This window comes from Ambystoma mexicanum, chromosome 6q (genome assembly GCF_040938575.1).
Source record: "Ambystoma mexicanum isolate Mex_15411 chromosome 6q, UKY_AmexF1_1, whole genome shotgun sequence".
Taxonomy (NCBI): Eukaryota; Metazoa; Chordata; class Amphibia; order Caudata; family Ambystomatidae; genus Ambystoma; species Ambystoma mexicanum.
Window position 1 is genome coordinate 1,664,320,556 of NC_090937.1, and position 18,882 is coordinate 1,664,339,437.

The 18,882-nt window shown below is 44.6% G+C and overlaps 1 protein-coding gene across 2 annotated transcripts in view; it reads left to right on the top strand.

Moving 5' to 3' along the window:
• Positions 1 to 15,062, top strand: part of AUP1 (AUP1 lipid droplet regulating VLDL assembly factor) — a 240,716-nt gene extending 225,654 nt beyond the window's left edge. Inside the window, exon 12 of one of the 2 annotated variants that reach the window (XM_069632508.1) lies at positions 12,821 to 15,062. In XM_069632508.1, coding sequence (XP_069488609.1) covers positions 12,821 to 12,869 — 49 coding nt within the window. In that variant the 3' untranslated portion in view covers positions 12,870 to 15,062. The remainder of the gene's footprint in view (positions 1 to 12,820) is intronic. The other variant, XM_069632509.1, reaches the window with a different exon arrangement.
• The last annotated feature ends 3,820 nt before the right edge of the window (positions 15,063 to 18,882 follow it).

The following is an 18,882-nucleotide window of genomic DNA, read 5'->3' on the forward strand; positions in this document are numbered from 1 at the left end:
ATAGTCTCTTTCTGTCCTTTTACGCCTGATGCTGTGCTCTTGCCGTGGTGAAGAACAGGGAAAAGGACAGGCCTCCGTCGGACAAAGTTGGCTTTCGACGGACCCCTTTCGGCCTTGGAAGGCCCAACGGGCCTAGGCCCTTACAGTAGGCAGAGTGGGGAGCAGTCATTATAAATGTATTTTTTTTTTCTTCCCTTCCCCTTATCGCCTGGCTGCCTTCCCCAGACATGGATAAGACGCCCTTTAAGTTCTGCCCAAATTACAATAAAAAATGTCAGTGGATCGACAAACACAGGGTCTGTAACCTAGGTTTAAACCGCAACCACGACATAGAGCACTGTCGAGCTTGTAAGCTCTTTCGACCCAAGACGCTTAAAGATCGCCGAACGAACCGCTGGACCCATCACGCCATGCAGGCTGAGACCGCCATGGACGTGGAGGGAGTCCCTTTTGGGGAGAATTCTCATAAACGTGCCAGTTCCTCCCACCTTGGAGCCCTCCAGCTCTTTTGCTAAACTTTGAGACTTGGAACTTTTTAATTCTGTTTGTTTTGTGTGTTTGTTTTCTTTGGTTATGGAGTCTAAACAACTCCTTAGGCATCATCTTTTCATTTGTGTCACACAGCACCCTCGGCAGTGCAGTGGCACAGGGAAGCCTTTCAGGCTTTCCCAAGGTTTAAATACCTTCTCTGGGTTAAACTACTGTTTCCCAGAGTAAGTAAAGTGAAATTGACTTTACTAGTCTTTTTAAATTCCTAGACCCAGCACACCCTATCTTACAAAAGAGTACTGGAAGGGTTACTTAGTATCCCGTGTCTAGATACTCCTGTAGCAGTCAAATGCTACGCTTTCCTCTCAGAATGGCTGGTGGCAGTGGTTTTACAACTAACTACCATGATTTTTCCTGATTCTTTTTTTAATTTTTGGAGAAAAAAAAATTTTCATTGTGGGAGCCATGTTTTTCAAGATGGCGTCTGAGCCCCCTTTGTTTAAATGGGTCTTGCTCTTCTTTTTTCGCCATTTCTTTGTGGAAAGGTCCTTTTAGAGTTTGTCTCTGCGCGCCAAACTAGGTTTGGTCCCTTTGTTCCTTTGGCGGGCTTCAGGAGTGAAAACCGCCTTTGATGCCCGAGTGTCTGGGGTGGGCAGGAAGTGAGGGAGGTGCCCAAAACTCCCTGTGCTTAGTCTCCTAGGAGACCCAAATGCACTCTGTGGTGATTGTCAGGCTGACTGTCCGGCAAGGACAGCCAACCTGCTGGGTGAGTGACAGCTAGGCTGGAATGAATGGGAGAAAACTGAATAAAAGACAAGTCTCTTGGCTTGGAAGGCAGAGTCAACCATTGGAACGAAAGAACGGAATACCAGCTTGAAGAGGACGGCTGCTGCAACTCTTGGCCCGTTTATTTGCCCAGTGAAGCCCTGCTGCAGGTCCGAATCGGCAAGTTCATCTCGACAGAGAAGCCCTGCAAGGGCGACTTCTCCCTTTGAGTTGGTGGGACCAATCAACTCGACACTAAGCCACCTAGATACCAATCTCAGAGCTGGTTGTATTTTCCTCAGAGTGCTGCAGGAAAACCGAATACCCAGGGAGAGGGACACCGGCTTGTGTGGTTAACTACAGCTACAGGAATTGAACATTTGCCAGTTTTTTTTATCAGGAGTCCCCCCGACGTCCTCCCTCTTGTCCCCACGACTGAGGCCCAGGAACAGCGAGATCTGCAGGAACTGCCAGGAACAGAGGTCATCAGCTGCATCTTTTTATTCATTTGTAAAGGTACTGTAAAATCACCTCTCGCAGTGAAAGGCTTTTAAACCTTCCCACCTCACAGGCCTAATCAGCTTGTGACCCAACATATGATTCTTCTTGCTACAAACTATTCATAAGAACTTTTGCAGAGACTTTTCCGTTTATCTACCAGAACTGCTTTATCCTATCCAAGACTTTAGCCCATTGACTTCTATCTATCTTGGTTTTTATGCTGCGCAAAATCACCCGAAGACCTCAGAGAGCTCACAAAGACGAGACATTACTTAGAACAGATAGCAGGAGGAGGGGCGTGCACCAGAAGCTTGCAGCATGAGTTACCCAGTGCTATCATCAAACAACTATGTCTTAAGTTGTTTTCTGAATATATTAATGGATGCAGAATTTTTTAATGACAACAGCAGTGAGTTGTAGATCTTCGGAGCCCAAAAGGTGAACCTAGTACTACAGATTTCTTTTGAGTTTGGCACGGTTGTAACAGCTCAAAATTACTGTTGGACCGCAACTGTCTCCTGATAGGTGCTTTCTGTATTTTATCTGAGAGGTATTTCAGAGCCATCCCGGACAGACATTTGAAGACAGTTACAGCAATCTTAAATTTGATTCGTTGTCCGACTGGCAGCCAATGTAGATTCCTCTTGGCTGCTGACACCTTTGAATGTTTACTTAATCCATTGACTGCTCTAACAGCTCCATTTTGAATGGTCTGTAACTTGCTTATATTGGACTTAGAAGTACCCATCATCAGGCTGTTGCAATAGTCAAGTCTATAACGATTGCACCAGCTAAGCCAAGATAAGCTTGGATAAGTATGGACGAATTTCCCAGAGACGGTTGGAGAAGAACGCACATGTGGATTTAAGGTAGGATGTATGTCTTTTGTAGGAGAGATGAACCCATGTAGACCCCTAGGGTCTTCGCATGGTCAGAAACCTTAATAATACTGTTGATTTTAAAATTGAGATACTTGTCATCAAGAAATGTAAGTCTCTGAGGGGTGCCAACAACCATGAGCTCCGTTTTGGCTTCATTAAGAGCCAATGAGTTAGATGCTATCTAGGATTGTATTGCTGAAAAGACATCTTACTCTGCACGCATCTTGTTCATAATTTCCAGGCCGAATGAACACCAGCTGGATGTCATCCGCGTAGTTGGTAAAACTGACACCCATAGAGCGCAGCATGTCGCGTAAGAGTTTGGAGAAAATATTAAATTGAAGAGGCGACAAATGAGATCCTTGTGGAACGCCACATAAGAGTGGAATAATTAGAGGAGAGAAATTCCCCTTGACGACAGCTGCTGATCTAGGGCCTAAAAAAGGATTTGAACCAATCTTCTGTGGCCTGTGAACATCTACCTACTGATATAAGTCTTTCGGCAAGAAGGTCATGGTTGATCAGATCAAAAGCAGAAGAAAGATCCAGCGAAAGGAGAGCCGGATTACCATTCTCTATAATAGACGCAATGTTCTGAAGGTCCAAGGAGGGCTGTCTCAGTGCCATGATTGGCCCGAAACCCAGACTGTTCCTCCGCAAGAATATTATTGCTTTCTACAAAGTTCTGATATTTTTCATAGGCAATCTTATCAATGATCCTCTATAGGAATGGTACATTAGTAATGGGTCTGAAATTACCCGGAATCCCCGGATCAAGGTTCTCTTTCTTTAGTAAGGGAGTAATCCAGGCCTCTTTGATATTATTAGGAATGTATGATTCATCAAAAGACTGATCGACAAAATGAGTGACCCAGGGGGCTAATGGGGCAGCAAAATCTTTAGAGATTAGCAGGGAAAGCATCGCCTTTACAGGAAGATGGCTTTAGTTTATGAATAATCTCCAGAGCTTCCAGTTCTGATACTTTAATGAATGTTTCCTGTTGTAAATGAATACCATAGGTCAGAATCTCTGATACAACAGGAGGATTGGGAAGAGTGTTAAGTTTTTCTTTGATAGCCTGTTGGTGTTTCTCGGTTTTGAGATTGAAGCCATCATGGATGGCTTGGCACCATGCGTTGCTTTCTTGTGGTTGGCTGACGACCAAGGGATTCTTTAGCTCCTCCAGGATGGAGAAGATTTCCTTACTGTGTGATTTAGCCAGATGAATTTGATCCTTAAAATGGTTAGCTTTGGCATCGAAGATGGATTGCTTATAGCTTTTTACAGCGTGTTTGTAACACTAGGTTTTCCAAGGATGGAGCTTTTCTCCAACATCTTTCAACAGAACGTTTGATGTGTCTTGCTGTCGGAATGTCTTCGGAAAACCACTTGTTCTGATTAATGGATTTATTCGGTTTCGCGGCATTTGGGGGGGGTGGGGGTCAAGCTTGTCAAAGATTGTTATTAGCTAGCCTAAACAGTTTGTGGAATTCATCAAGAGGATGGTGTTCTTGATGAGAGGGAAGAAGAGGAATAACCAGTTCTTTAAAAGCGGTGTGCGTCACATTTATTTGATTATGCCAAGTCTTCAAAGGAATGTTGATGTTCTTAGTGCAATTACTGGGTCTTGGAATCACACATTCAAAAGTAATGAGATGGTGATCGGGCCAAATACATTCCGTGATAGTAGAGCTACTAGTGGGTAAGTTTTTAGTAACAATCCAGTCCAATATATTGCCATTTTTGTGGGTGGCACTATCAATTTGTTGTTGGAAACAATGGATTCCAATGCTTGGACTAAGTCCAGGGCGACTTGAAGAGGGTTTTTGTACCAGAAGTTAGTCTCCAAGAATGAGAAAAGGGGTTGAATCTTTAGATATATTGCCAATAATGGCCAGAAGTGGTTCTTCAAATCCAATGGATACTCTGGGAAGGCGATATAACGGTATACTAATGGAGGAGGTGGAATTGATATTTAGTTTAACCATAAGAGCTTCACAGTTCTCAGACATCCAGGTCTCCGTGAGAAATAGAATGTCGAGGTCCAAAGATTTTATCTCCAATTTCCACTGAGTGCTTGACAAGAGAACGGGTGTTCAAAAGATAGCTCTTTCGTTCCGATGAACCCATATGTGTTGTGGGATTGTGGTTATCTATATTAATGACAGAAAGGGAAGCGCAGAGTACCGAAGTAGGTTGAGGGAGCCAGGTTTTAAACCAGTGGCCTTCTTATCTCTGCAGGGACATGCGGTTTTATCAGGAATTTTTTCACAGCCTCCACAGAAGGGGAGGAGGAGACAGCCAGGGACGTAGGAAGGTCAACAGAAGAAACATCCAACTGATTCATACATTGCACACTTCTTACGTCAGAAGCCTGTTTTGCCTGGTTAATGGCATACAGAACTTCTTGTAAGCCCATTTCCTAGCAGAGTAGACGGCAGTACTTCTTCGTACCTTCTACGGACCGCTACTGACTGCCCCCGATGTGCCGGCGCTGACTCGCCAACGTGTCACGAAGTATGGTGAGAAACTACAATCCAGAAGGGAGTTGTAGTTCTAACACACTGTGGTTCAAAGGGGGAGAACAAGGTCCCCTGATTCAGGAGATTACTAAAATGGTTGGTATTACTTTTCAAGGAAGGCGGCACAGTTTTAAAATGTTAATCCAGTGTGTCACTATGAGACACTAAATAAAAGCTGGCCTAACGAGCAGTATTCGAACTACAGTACTCTTCAAAGGGCTAAGCACAGATTTAAAATAAACAATTCTACACAATTATAAAAAAGTATAAAAGCAGGCATGCTCAAATAGGTATTACCAAGTGAGTGGGTAGCCGGTGTTTAAATACACCGCTACCGATTGCCCCCGACGCGCCTTTCGTGTCAAGAAGTACGGTGAGAAAACTACAATCCAGATGGGAGTTTGTTCTATCCTATTGAATTGACTCTTCTGGTGAACTGTAAATATTTACACTGTCTAAGAATAACTGTAACCTTTCATGTTCTAGTAATCCTTGCCTTTTACTCCTCTTGAAAAGTATTTCTGAAATAGTATTGAAGTGTCTTTGTGTGTGATATATAATTGCCTCCTTCTTATCAATGTTTTATAACTGACAAATTAATACGTATTTATCAAAGAAACCTTGAGTGTAAGAGTTTACTTGAACACTTGTGATTGTAGACCTCTTTGTAACATCATTACTGCTCACATTCCCCTCTTGAGATCAGCCTGACTGCTCAGCTCGGCTGCCGAAACTGTGTAGTACAGACTTTACCAAAGGTTGGTTTTGCTTACACCTGTAGTAGTTGAGTAGTGGTCCCAAAGGGTACTGCATACACACTTTGCCTTCCAGCCTGCAGCAACGCTGTATTTTTGGACGGTGATGTGGGGACTACACCCGGCAGAAGGAGCACTACATCTTCCCACCACACTAAACGCACAACCTGGGATTCGCCGTCTAGGGGCAGATCGGTGGATTCCCTGTCCTCTGGGCACTCCAAGTCACGGTCGCCTCCTGTCTGGCCCCATAAGACTAAAGACGCCACCCACAAAATTCCACAACCGAATGTCAGCGTTTCGTCAACCTGTAGGGAAGCCTAAAGATTCAGGGTTATCTCACCTGATTCAAAAACGTGTCCCAGAAACCCGTATTAGAGGTTCTAATTCCAAAAAATCTTCCTCTAAAAGCCCAAATCAGAAGGGCAAATCCCAAAAGACCAAGACCCATAAAGAGAAGTCTCAGAGGGTGGAAGACACTGTAACTGCCCCACAAGAGTAGGAAGGAAGAGTGTGTCCAACAAGATTGGGGCTGGGGGGGGGGGGGGGGCATTAAGTCAGGCCCTACATAATAAAGATCCTACCCAAACACCTACTGAACCTTATTTGGGGGTCTTCCCCAGCTCAGCGGTCATCATAAGACATAGTTAAGTCTAGAATGGCTTTCTTTGCAGACTTAAAAAAAAATAATAATAAAAAAAAATCCTAATGCTTTGGAAAGTTTTGAAAATACACCTCCAACTGATCAGGCCTCAAGCTCCCCGCCCAGGGCTTCCATTATTCAACCCCTGTTTTCATCCCAACCTCCAACTAAAAGGTCTCGCACTGCAGACCTTTATGACATGCATGCAGATGGAGGAAGATCGGGAGGAGGATGAATACTATGATGGGGATGATGACGATGAGTCAGAAGTTTACACTCTCCTATTCCATGAGACTCCCCTTACCTGATTCCCCAGTGGATAAACAGCCAGTCTTTAATCTATTAAAGCAGCTGAGCACTTCGGAATTGAAACCCACAACACTCAGCAGCTCAAGTATTTTGCAGAGGATATCCTGGGGGACAAAAAAAGCAGCCACCCAGTTTATACACATATTCAAGCCCGTTCAAAGGAGGATCCAACCCTCTCTTGAAACGCTCAATCAAACCAGGGCAGTCAATCCGCGAATGGAAAAACTATTCCTGGCCAGCACCATCTGATCCATTATATATCAGAGGACAGCTTAAACCAGATTCACTGGTAGTCACAACTACCCGGAAGAGGACGGGTACACCTCTAGCCTCTTTCAAAGCTCCCCCAGACAAGGTGAGCAAGAAGCTCTACACCGTGGGTAGGAAGGTGGCAACCTCGGCAGCGTACCAAGTTAGAATCGCCAACAATTCCACACTGTTGGCGAGCTAGGACTACAATAAATGGGACGTAATTTCAGCCCTTGGTGATTCTGCTCCGGAGCCTCTACGAAGTAAACTTGCCCTTGTGGCAGCTTAAGGCAAAGCTACTGCCAGCAGTCCGCTAAAGAATAACCTTGACGCTGCAGACCTTGCCAGACGCATAATTACGGAAGGAACCATTCTTAAGCGCCATGCTTGGCTTTGCCAATGTGGTTTTAAGATGGAGGCACAGACAACGTTGCTCAACATGCCAGTGGAACCAAATGTACTATTCGGCAAAGCAGTGGAGGATGCTCTAAAGTTGGCCAAAGAAGAGTATGAAACTCTCAAATCTCTTGGCCAATTTACCAACAAACAACTGAGCAAAGAGGCGTAAACATTTTTTTCATCGATGACAAAACTCCCAAAGAGGCTCAGGCTATGGTCAAAACCAGAATTCTGCATGGAACAGCAACCAGAGTCAAGCGTCCCAGGGCTATCCTGGAGGCCAGCGAAGGGGCTGCGGCAGGGGGAGAGCCTCCACTTCCAGAGGTGGAGGAATGCCTCCCCAACAATGACAACCCACTAGTGGTCCCCTCCCCTGCCTCCCGAGTAAGGGGACGAATTTCAAACTTCACCCACGCATGGGAGGGAATAACTATGGACAAGTGGGTGTGATCAACTGTAGCGTTAGGTTATTGCGTGGAGCTCATAGGAACACCATCAAACCTCCCTCCACGCCAAAGGAAAACATCAAGAGAAGACCTCATCTTAATAGAAGGTCAACGTGCTGCTCCTCTAGGACGCTATCGAGATTGTGCCATAAAATGACGTAAACAAGGCTGTTTATTCAACAATTCTTCCTTGTACCAAAGAGATCTGACCATGCGCCCAGTATTAGACTTGCACCCTGCGAACACTTATGTAAAGCCACAAAAGTTCTGCATGATAAGGCAACAAGAAGTAATTCCACTGCTAAAACGGGGAGATTATCAGCATCAGCGCCAAGGGTATTCACCAAGGTACTGGTGGTGATGCATTTGCGCAGGGAGGCAATCCCAGTGCACCCCTATGTGGACGACTGGTTGATCACAGGAGAGACTCCCCACCTTTTCAGACTAAACACACCAGGAACCATAGATCTTCTCTTCCAATTGGGCTTCTCGATAAACGAGAAAAAATTAAGTCTTGTACCAAACGCATCAAAACAGTTCCTAGGAGCTGTATTGGACACAAGTATAGGCTTGGCCTTCCCTTCCATGGAATGAGTGCAGAACATGCTTAATCAAATACCCCAGTATCAAGCTGGTCTCCAGTTAAGCGTACGCAATGCTATGCGTTTGCTAGGCATGATGGCATTGTGCATATATCTAGTCCCACGTGCACCTCTGCGCATGTGACCAATGCAGGAGTGGTTGGTGAAACAATGGTCTCAGGCAATTGGTCAGTGGGATGATCTAGTGGTCGTTTCACTAACACTGGTACACTGGCCAAGAGAAAATCTGTTGAAGGGAAAAACCTTCCACGGTTCGGAAGCGCAAGCGATTGTCACAGCACACGTGTAACTCTCCATGTGGGGGGTGGGAGCCATTATATTCACCACACAGCCTGAGGACCCAGGTCACGGCACAGGACCATATCGACCTGCTGGAACTGCTAGCAGTACTCAAAGCACTCCAGGCATTTGAGATGCAACTGACGAACCAGTCAGTTCAAATTCTGATGGACAGCATATCTGTGATGTTCTCCATCAACAAACGGGGGGTGCACACACACTCACTCTTCCTCCAAGACTGTCCAAGTTGGCACAGAAAATATGGAAATGGGCACTCGGACGAGGAATATCCCTATCCTCACCACACGTTCCTGGGGTACCCAATACTCCAGCAGACTCTTTGAGCAGAGATCCCCTAACAGAGGAACATGAATGGCAACTAGACTTGGGCGTCATAGACCACATCTTCTCTCAATGGGGTTACCCCACAATAGACTTGTTCGCTACAGGAGAAAACAAACAATGCCCAGACTGTGTCCAGGTTCCCACAGCCCAACGCCCTATGGATGAACTGGTCAGGGAAATTTGCTTATGCTCCATCCTCCTATTTCAAACCCACCACCAGGATGGGATCTCAATGTAGTGCTAGCAAAGAACAATGGGGAAGAGGGGGGCATTCGAGCCTATGCAAAAGTCAAGCTTTAAACACCTGCCATACAAGACTGCCTTCTTAGTGGCTATTACTTCCATAAGAAGAGTTAGTGAATTGCAAGCATTGTCAGTGCAGGAAATAGAACTATGCAAAGAAGAGGGTTTGCTCTCACACTGCGCACACAACTAGTTGTGTGCGCAGTGTGAGAGCAAACCCGCTTCTTTGCATAGTTCTATTTCCTGGTGGGCGCTTGGCAGGCTCCCATTACAGCTCTCACCCGCAGCCCATCCACAACCCATATATTTGGAGTCAAAGTGCTGTACCTTGCTGGCCTTGTTCTGCCAAACTTCTTGTTAATTGTCAGTGCAGGACCCTTTCTTTATCATACATAAAGATAAACTGGTTTTATGTACTCATCCTAGGTTCTCCCCTAAATTAATTTCTAAATTCCACGTGAACCAATCTATTGAGCTTCCAGCTTTCTTTCAGAGACAACTAGCTCAGCTGAGGTAAAACTTCACACACTGGATGTGAGTAGGGCGGTCCTTTATTACGTAAACAAGACCAGACTGCTTAGGAAAACAGATAAACTGTTTGTCTCCATAGCACCAGGCAGAGAAGGAGACTGCTTTTCTAAAAATGCCATCTCCAGATGGATAGTAAGATGTATTCAATTGTGCTATTCATTATCAAGCAAAACTCTGCCTTTTACACCGAGAGCTCACTCCACAAGGAGCACTTGAGCTATTCTCGCCTTAATCGCAAATGTTCCCTTAGACAGCATTTGCAAAGCAGCTACATGGAGCTCAGTACACACCTTTTACTCAGCACTACTGCATTAACACACATTCCAAGACAGATACACAGATGGGACAAGCGGTTCTGAAACTTCTATTTGGCGCTACTCATGGCCCACCACCTTCTCCTAACACTGCTTGCTAATCTATGCACAGCATGTGATCTAAGCAGATTCCGCAAGCCTCAGAAGGGATACATTACTCACCATAATTGTATTTCTGATGCTTGTATCTGCTTATAATCACATGTGCCCACCCTTCCTATCCTGGGAGGTGCATAGATGTTTTATGAGCTTTCTGACTATATCTGTCTGGCTACAACTGTACTCACACTACACGCAACCTCATGTCAGGATAAGAGAATCTGAGGGACATCGACGCGTGAAGGACCATGGGTACAGTGGATGTCACACTAGGGATAGTATTATTGGCACACACTGTTGACGTCCCTTTTCTAGTTTCGAAAACAACTGTAATTCTCTGCAGCTTTCACTAGATGTCTGCCTATGCATAGCATGTGAATCTAAGCAGATACAAGCATCAAAAATACGATTACGGTGAGTAATATATCCCATATATAACTTTTTAAGTGTGTTGGTGTTACTTAGATACTTGTACTTACTGATTTCAATTCTACAGCTCACGTTAACACTCTAAAGATGGGCCTGGCTGCTCAGTCACACTACCAACTTGTGTAGTACAGGCCTATATTAAAAAGTGAAATTACCTAATGCCAAGAGATGTCTTGTGTAGTCTCACACCAGTTGGACTGCACTAATTCTTACCGAACAGGTTCCCGAGTACAGAGTTAAAGACTGAGTGTGGAAAAAGGGTCCCACGCGGGAGAATTCGATTTTAAAAAAATGGGTCCAGCAAAAAGTGCTGGTGGAGATAATTTCACTCAAAAAGCAAATCTAATAGTTCTTTAGCCAGGCTATTTCTAGACGTCAAACTTGATGGAAAGGAACGGTTTAACCAGTGTTTATAGTGGATATTGCAGGGTCTTTCTGATTTGAGGGGGGCTATTTTGTTAAGTGCATAATGTCATTGTTGAGAATGGAAGTGTGTATGGGAGGTGGTAGGTGTTCTGAGTAGTTAGGATTTATCTATGAGTTTGGTTTGTTGGCAGAGTTGTGTGGCAGGTCAGGTTGTCTGATAAAGTGAGTGTGGAGGGGGATAATGAAGTGTGGAAAATCGATTCTGGGATTTGTGATCTGACGAGCTGTGATTTTTGCTTGAAATGAAAAGGTCGAAGGTGTTTGTAGTCGTGTGTGGTGTAGCTGATGAGCTGTGTGACGTCAGAGGGCATGAGCGGAGTTACATGGTGGCTAGAATGGGGGTTGTACGTACAGGAACTACCAGAGTTGAAATTGCTACAGTAGATATTGGTGCAGGGGAGATATGGTTGTTAATGTCGGTCCCGACTGTGTTGGCAATTTTATTTTTTGTACCAGCCTCTGTTGATACTACAATCACTAACCCAAGGGTGAAGGGTGACCCACCTGACCATAAGGGGAAGCCGAAGTATAGGTAATGTGTCCGGGGCGACAAAGTTTAATTCTCGTAGAGGAAGTGGGTTGACACAGAGGCACAAACAAAGCTCCAGCAAACACACTAGACTGATATTTGAACAGATTTTCTTAGATTGGAGTTTGATGTATATATTTCTCTGTGGAAGTATTTCTGGTACACCAGCATATTATAAAAACAGTAAGTCCTATAAAAGAACTCCCCTAACTGCAATGTCTATATCTGGGTCCCAGCAGAAAATAACAGTGGGTTGGGCTGATGAAAAGTGGGAGACCATGAACTCAAACTCTTGAAAGCAGGTAAGTACCCGCTAGTCTGCACAACTAATTGCCGCGTTCCAAAGACACTTACACATTCTTCACCCCTTTTGCTACACACAAGCACCTGGTGGGCCTATATTCAGAACGGCACCATCACAACTGGACCACAACTTTAACAGGTTATTTTCCTTTGGGATGAAAGCTTTATGCTTATCTTCGTCATATTAAACAACATAGGCTGTGTAATATGCTTTTCAAAGGGCCAATCGCAACTGCAACTTGTGCTGACTCCAAATGTGTCCGCTGGTCTGTATTGAGCAGAGGGTGAAATGCCTGCTGTAGTTAAAGGCCAAAGTAAATTATAACTTTAGGTACCGGTTTTGGGCAGTGCCCAGACCTTCTGGCCATAGTGCTCACCCCCCCCCACCCCCCCCCCCCCCCCCCCCATGACCTTTTTCTGCTTACATTAAACTTCAATAATTTTGTCACCCCGTAATAACTGACACATGAAGAGGCCAGCATGCCTGGTTGTGGCAGTGAACTCTGGGTTTCCATCTACCTAATGAAATGGACCCTTCACCAGTGCACAGAGGCTGGAGATGAATGTTTTAAAGTGTTGGCGATGTGGAGGATCTGTTCAGTGTGCTTATGGTGTGATTGAAGGGCAATGTCAACATCTTGGTACTGTCTGTTCTGGTAATGTGCATGCTCTGCTCACTCTGGTGGTGCTCTTGATTTGTTGTGCACAGGGTTTGGAGTACAAATTGTGTTTAATGTCTCACTCATTGCCTTCCTTACAGCCGATACCTTCAGAAATATGGTTCCCCTTCAGAACAAGAACAGGCGTGATAAGTGTCTGAGATGACTACCAAACCTTCAATACCTTGAGCACTTGAAGCCGAAGGAAGATGACGGACCTTCACTTTTTGGGAGGATTGGGATGTGGGGGCATTAAGAGAATCCTGCTCCATCTCTTGAAAGCAAATTCTCATTGCCCGTTGTGTGTGATCTGTACAAGTTGAACAATCCGAGGTTTGACAGCTAGTAATGCACAGTGTGCTGCTAGAAAGGAGGTGGGAACTTGACACTGTGCGTGCATGGCGTTTCTGCATGAGTCCACTTTCATGCTCTTCCCACTTCCTCAGTGAGCAGCAATGTGTTAGTACAGAACCTAGGAGGCACACAAATATGACTGTAACACATCTATGAAACCTGGTGCAGCACAGGGCCTACAGCCCGTTCAAGCCCTACAATGATTTTCTACTTCAAAGATACAAAATATAGATGCATTCTTTACAAGTGTTCTGCTTCATTGTGTGGAATGCAGTGTTGTCTTCCCCTCATTGTCACCATGGTTGCATTTCTGTTGCCCTACACGTGCCAATTTCCTGGATTATAATGGCTTCCCAGAAGGATGATAGTTTAGTGCCTTTGGCACCAAGCAATACACATTTCAGCATTTCGTTTTGCAGAAACATGCAATGAAGGATGTCTTTACCAGGTTGTGTCGGCTAACCAAAGAATGTACTGTGAATGGCAGTATCCCCTTTTGAAGTATGTACCCACTCCTGTAAGATTTCGCAATCGGTGCAATTCTTATTTTCTTCTTGCCAGCATTGCTTCCAAACATTTTGTATGCCTGGTATTTGACCCCTCATACTTGGATTGTTCTATTTTCCTGTACGTGAGAATCTGGTCTACTCCACACATGACAAATGTGCAAAACCGTAAAGAAAGAAAACATTGGTAAGGGGTACAAATGTAGATGCTTGGTTGGTTCCTAACGTTCAGAGCAGGTTTTTAAAGTTGGGACAAGACAATCTTCCAAGAGTGAGCCTTGTGAGTTCCATTACTGCTTTGGTTCAGAGAGCAATTGGTCATACTGAAAAACCCACCTGCCACTGTTCATTGGGTATCTGGAGCATGGATGCAAAGCACTGCCTTTCCTACCCCCCTCTGTGGCAATGCTTCTGGAAATGCACTCTAGAAGCACTGTAAATGTCCACCTGCCCTTATCCCCAGCTGTAGAGTGCAACCTCTACAGCTGGTAGCATTATCCATGGTGGTGTTCGCATCCCCAGCTGTAGAGTAGAGTAGTGTAACCTCTACAGCTGGTATGTAGCATTATCCATGGTGGTGTTCTTGAAGTGCCGACCCAGTCGAGAGTTCCTGCTCACATTCAATGTTTCAAAACTCTGTGGTAAGTGTAATGTGAAAAAGGATCATGTTTTGGTAACTCATTGCACTGACAAACTCCATCAAGGCTGCATAGTTTTGCACTCTGTGCAGGCTAGACAATCCATGTACTGACTTGTGCATAAATGTTTCATATGGTTAGCACAGGGTACCCAGCGATCTTGTAAAGCCTTGTCCTTAATTGGGATGCATGTGATTGATGGCTGGGTGTGTTTTGACCTTGTATTGCAATTGATTTGATGAGGCATCCTCCAAGAGCAGGATGGAGCTGGCCTACTGGTTTTCTAGTAGTGGGTCATGCGAATATATGGTTGGTAGAGGAGACTTTGAACAGCTTGTAGTCTTCCTCACCGAACCATTGATGGAATCGTAACGCATAGAGAGCAGTTTTCATCATGACTGCCATCACAGAGTGTGGCCTGTATTGGAAATGAGTTAAGTGTTCAAAAAGGACGTAAAAAATGTTTGTTTTGCAGGTTATTGGGGTTATCTTTATCAATAAACACAAGTTTTTGGATGAAATTTAACTCCCTAATTGTTACATATTGCTGATGTGTAACAGACCAAAGGAGCATAGACTTCACCTCTACAAAAAAATAGCTGTCCAATAGTCTTAGATTTCAAACTGAAGAATACTACGGTATCCTTAGAGTTTAATACAGTTTGCCTAAAAATGAATGTTTGCAGATCTGTTCTAAATTGACACTTTATACATAAACTTGATGTCTATTGATTGGGATGGTTTAACTTGTTTATATCAACTAAGTGCTTTTTGAATTAGTCACTATGACATATGACCTACAATGCACCGCAGCATTATTTAGATAAAAATGGCCTTTTAAATTCCCTGCTCCCTAGCGGGTTGTTAATTTCTTGCACCACGTAGAGTCTGTCTCCAATTTCTTTCTCTTAAGGGACTTTGCAAGCGCCTCTGTAGACCTGGCACATTGAGGAAACGGGGCTTTCTTGGGTCTGATTTGCTCAACACAAAGGATGCATCTAATTCATTGTAATCCGTTTTCAAAAAATACCTCCCCTGCCCACAATGAATGGCTCTGTTCCTTGGGGAAGATGACTCCTTTCTAAAAGGGATGGTCGAAAGAAAGCTGGCCTTGAATTCACTTAATTCCAAATGACAGTTACCAACAAGAACACGAATACAATTTTTTTTTAAAATTAAAAACCTACAATACCTGTGTTTAAAATCGTATATATTGGAGGGGGGGGGGGGGAGATTTTAAAAGGTATTCTACTACCCTGTGAGTGTGTATTGTTCTAGAGCGAGTAATTTCCAAGTGGATGCACTCTTAACTATTCACAGAATCTCCTGCACAGGTGTACCAGTTTAATTTTTTTTTTAAATTTAATATAAATCCTTTTCATTTAAGCTTGGTATATAAGGCACGATAAAACCAATACAGATTGCCAACGTTTCAGCGTAAATTTCCTCACAGTTCTGCGCCCATGTGAGTTCAGTCAGCCATAACTTGGCTGCGTTCCTGTCCTTCCGCTTTTGCAGTACACATATTTTAGCCATCATGCACCCAATATTTTCAAACGCCCTGAGATGATTGACCGGGAAACTAGCCCAAACAGCATGCAAAGAGAGGAATGCTCTAGTTGAAATCATCCTTCCACTTGGCACTATTTTCAGAAAGGCGTCCAAGAATCCCGCTAGATGAGAGCTGCCACAAAACATGTGTAAATGGTTAGCATTATGTGAACAACATCTCGGGCATTCAGAATTTCCCTTACAGTACATTTTACCAAGTTTCTCAGGTGTAGTATACAATCTATTAAGCATCTTAAATTGCATTAGTTCAAATCTTGAGTTCAATGATACATTTTTAGTATGCAAACACATTTTGAGTTCTGTCCTCCAACTTATTCCTCATCTTGACATGTAATGTCCAGCTTCGGAAAACTTTTTTGGCAGAGGGCAGCCTGCGTTGACAACATCCTGCTGTTGTCCCTCGAGGACCACTGTTGAGGGTGACATCATCAGAGGTAAAAAGTAGCAGGCATCGCGCCCGTTGGCCCTCGTTCTGTTTTTCCGCAACATGTTTGCTTTGTAAGAAACTCAGCGCACTGCGTATTTGTAAAGTATACGTCTCTCGTTATCAAGATATTGACTCGTTATGTTTGGTTATTTAGACCGTCAACACCTTGGACCAGTTTCAAGAAATGCAAGCACTGTGGCTCGAAGATGTCCATCACAGACCCACATCGCGTTTCATGTGGTGCCTCAGTGAGGGCCATGAAACTAATATGTGTTCCAAGTGTAAATCCTTGCCTGAATAGGCCTTGAGGGAATCAAAGGGGAAGCGCCAGGTAGAAAAAGTTTCCAAACCCCCTAAGTCCCGACCTGCTAGGCCTTCGACCAATGAGTTGAGAGACCACTCTCCTCAGAGGAATAAGGCCAAGCGTTCTAGGTCTAGGAGCGGGTCCTGTCACTCATCGTTGAAGAGAAGGCACCGCTGTTCGTCTTTGTCAGATGGTTCCACCGAGAGGTGGCATGCCAGTCCAAATAATCTACTCCCAACGCTTTCTGTGTAGAAATGTTGAAGATATTTGAAAAACAAGATCCTGCTCTACGGAAGCTGAAAAGGAGAGGTCTTGGCTTACAACTTGCACGCCCTCGAGCCGGAGTCAACTGTGTGATCCTCAATATGAGCACTTGAGGCCTCGATCGGAAAAGAAATTCAAGGATAATTTGGGGTTGGGGGAGTCGAGATCGTCAACACCGTTGGTGCCCATTGGGTCCTTGACCCCTATTAAGCCACTGATGCCACTGTGGACCTAGATGCCGACATTGTAGATACTGGCTGCACCAATTTTGCCAGCTCAGCCACCAGTGCCTATTGGACCTCCAAAAAAAGGCACTGATTAAGACAGTCGACTTCTTCGGCAATGTTGTAACCTCTGGTTTCTAAACCAGAGAAGATCTATACTTCTGCCAAAAGATGTTATGAAGTCCCTAACTTCCACATTTGAGAAGGAAGAGCGCTTGTATGAGGAGGATGTTTTTTTTGGACTTAGTACGGAATACCTTATTTCTGACAAGAGTAAAATGCAATGTCTCTGACAACTTGCACAATTCTAGTGGCATTGACACTTCTCCTGAGCTGGAGCTCGGCAAACCAGAACCAGGGGAGCAGGCGGACTCCTCGTACAGACAGCTCATGTCTAAGGTTGTTGAATACTTGGGTTGGTCTAGACCTCCAGCCCCATATGATCAGGATGATCTAACCGACATTCTGGACAAGCGTCCACCTATTGATTCAGTCTTACCTTTCTGTGTGGCACTTCAAAAAAGGGTGGGCAGGAATTGGGTGACTCCGGAAACCAATCCGCAATTTGACAAACATCTTACAAAGAAATACTGCCCCTCCAGTAGCAACCCCGCTACCTGTCAAAACACCCCACTCCTGAGAGTCTGGGGTCCAGGCAGTTACGGCTACCTCTAAACAGGCATCCTACCCTCCCATCCCTCCTGATGGGGACGATAAGAGTGTAGATGGATGGGCAAGGAAGGTAATTTCTGCAGGGAGCATGGCATTAAATTCTGCCAACTCCACTTGTGCCCTTGCAAAATTTTCATACACTCTGTAGGAATGTGTTTTTATGACAGCAGGGCATATTCCCAAAGAGATGAAAGGGACAGCTTCTTAGCTATTGTTAAGAAAGAGTCTCATGAGAGGGGGGAGGGGAGTTCACATCTACCCTTACCTAGATGATTGGCTGATCAGGGCGTTTTCTCCTGAACAAGCACTGGATCATCAGAGAATTACCTGCCACTCTTCACAGACTGGGCTTCTTGATCGATCAAAAGTCCCATATGACACCTTCCTGAAAGCACCAATATTTCGGAGCTGTGATAGATACATCCTTGGTAAAGAGCTTGCCACCCGAGGTGAGGGCTCAAGACCATCTTCAGATGGTGACAAAATTCCAGAATTTTCCGGCTGTCAAATTTTTGACGTTGCTCGGCCTTGTGGCATCCTGCATTTTTCTGGTGCCGCAGACCCGTCTGAGACTATGGTCCCTTCAATGGGCTTTCAGAACACAATGGTCCCAATTCTCAGGAAAAATGTCGGACTGCCTTCAGATTCCATCCAGAGGACAAAACTCTCAACCTTCAAGCTTGATTTCTGAAAGGCTGAGATACAAGGATTGGGACCTCCCGGATGACGTAATGGAGGTGTTGTCATCTTTGGCCAGGTGGCCAGCAACAAAATCTTTGTGCTGTTGAAATAAAATTTGCGACTGGTGCAGAGAAAAGAATGTTGATCCTTTTCAGTGTACAACTCCAGATGTCTTATCCTTTTTGCTTTCATGAGCACATAAAGGTCTTCAGGTTGGCACCATTGAGGGATACTTGGTAGCGCTTTCAATCGTTAAGCTCTCATCAGACGAATGCTCCTATTTTCAAGATCCCATTGGTGACTCCATTTCTAAAAGGCCTCACAAATGTGTTCCCTCCATCTCCTTTTCAGGTTCCGGTCTGGGACCTCAACGTGGTTTTACCGTTTTGATGTGCTCCATTTGTATTTTTGCACACGTGTCCATTGAGGTTGTTAACCTTTAAGGCAGTACTATTGGTTGCTATAACATCAGCCCGTAGAGTGAGCGAATTGCAGGCACTTTCTACCTTTACTGTATTCCA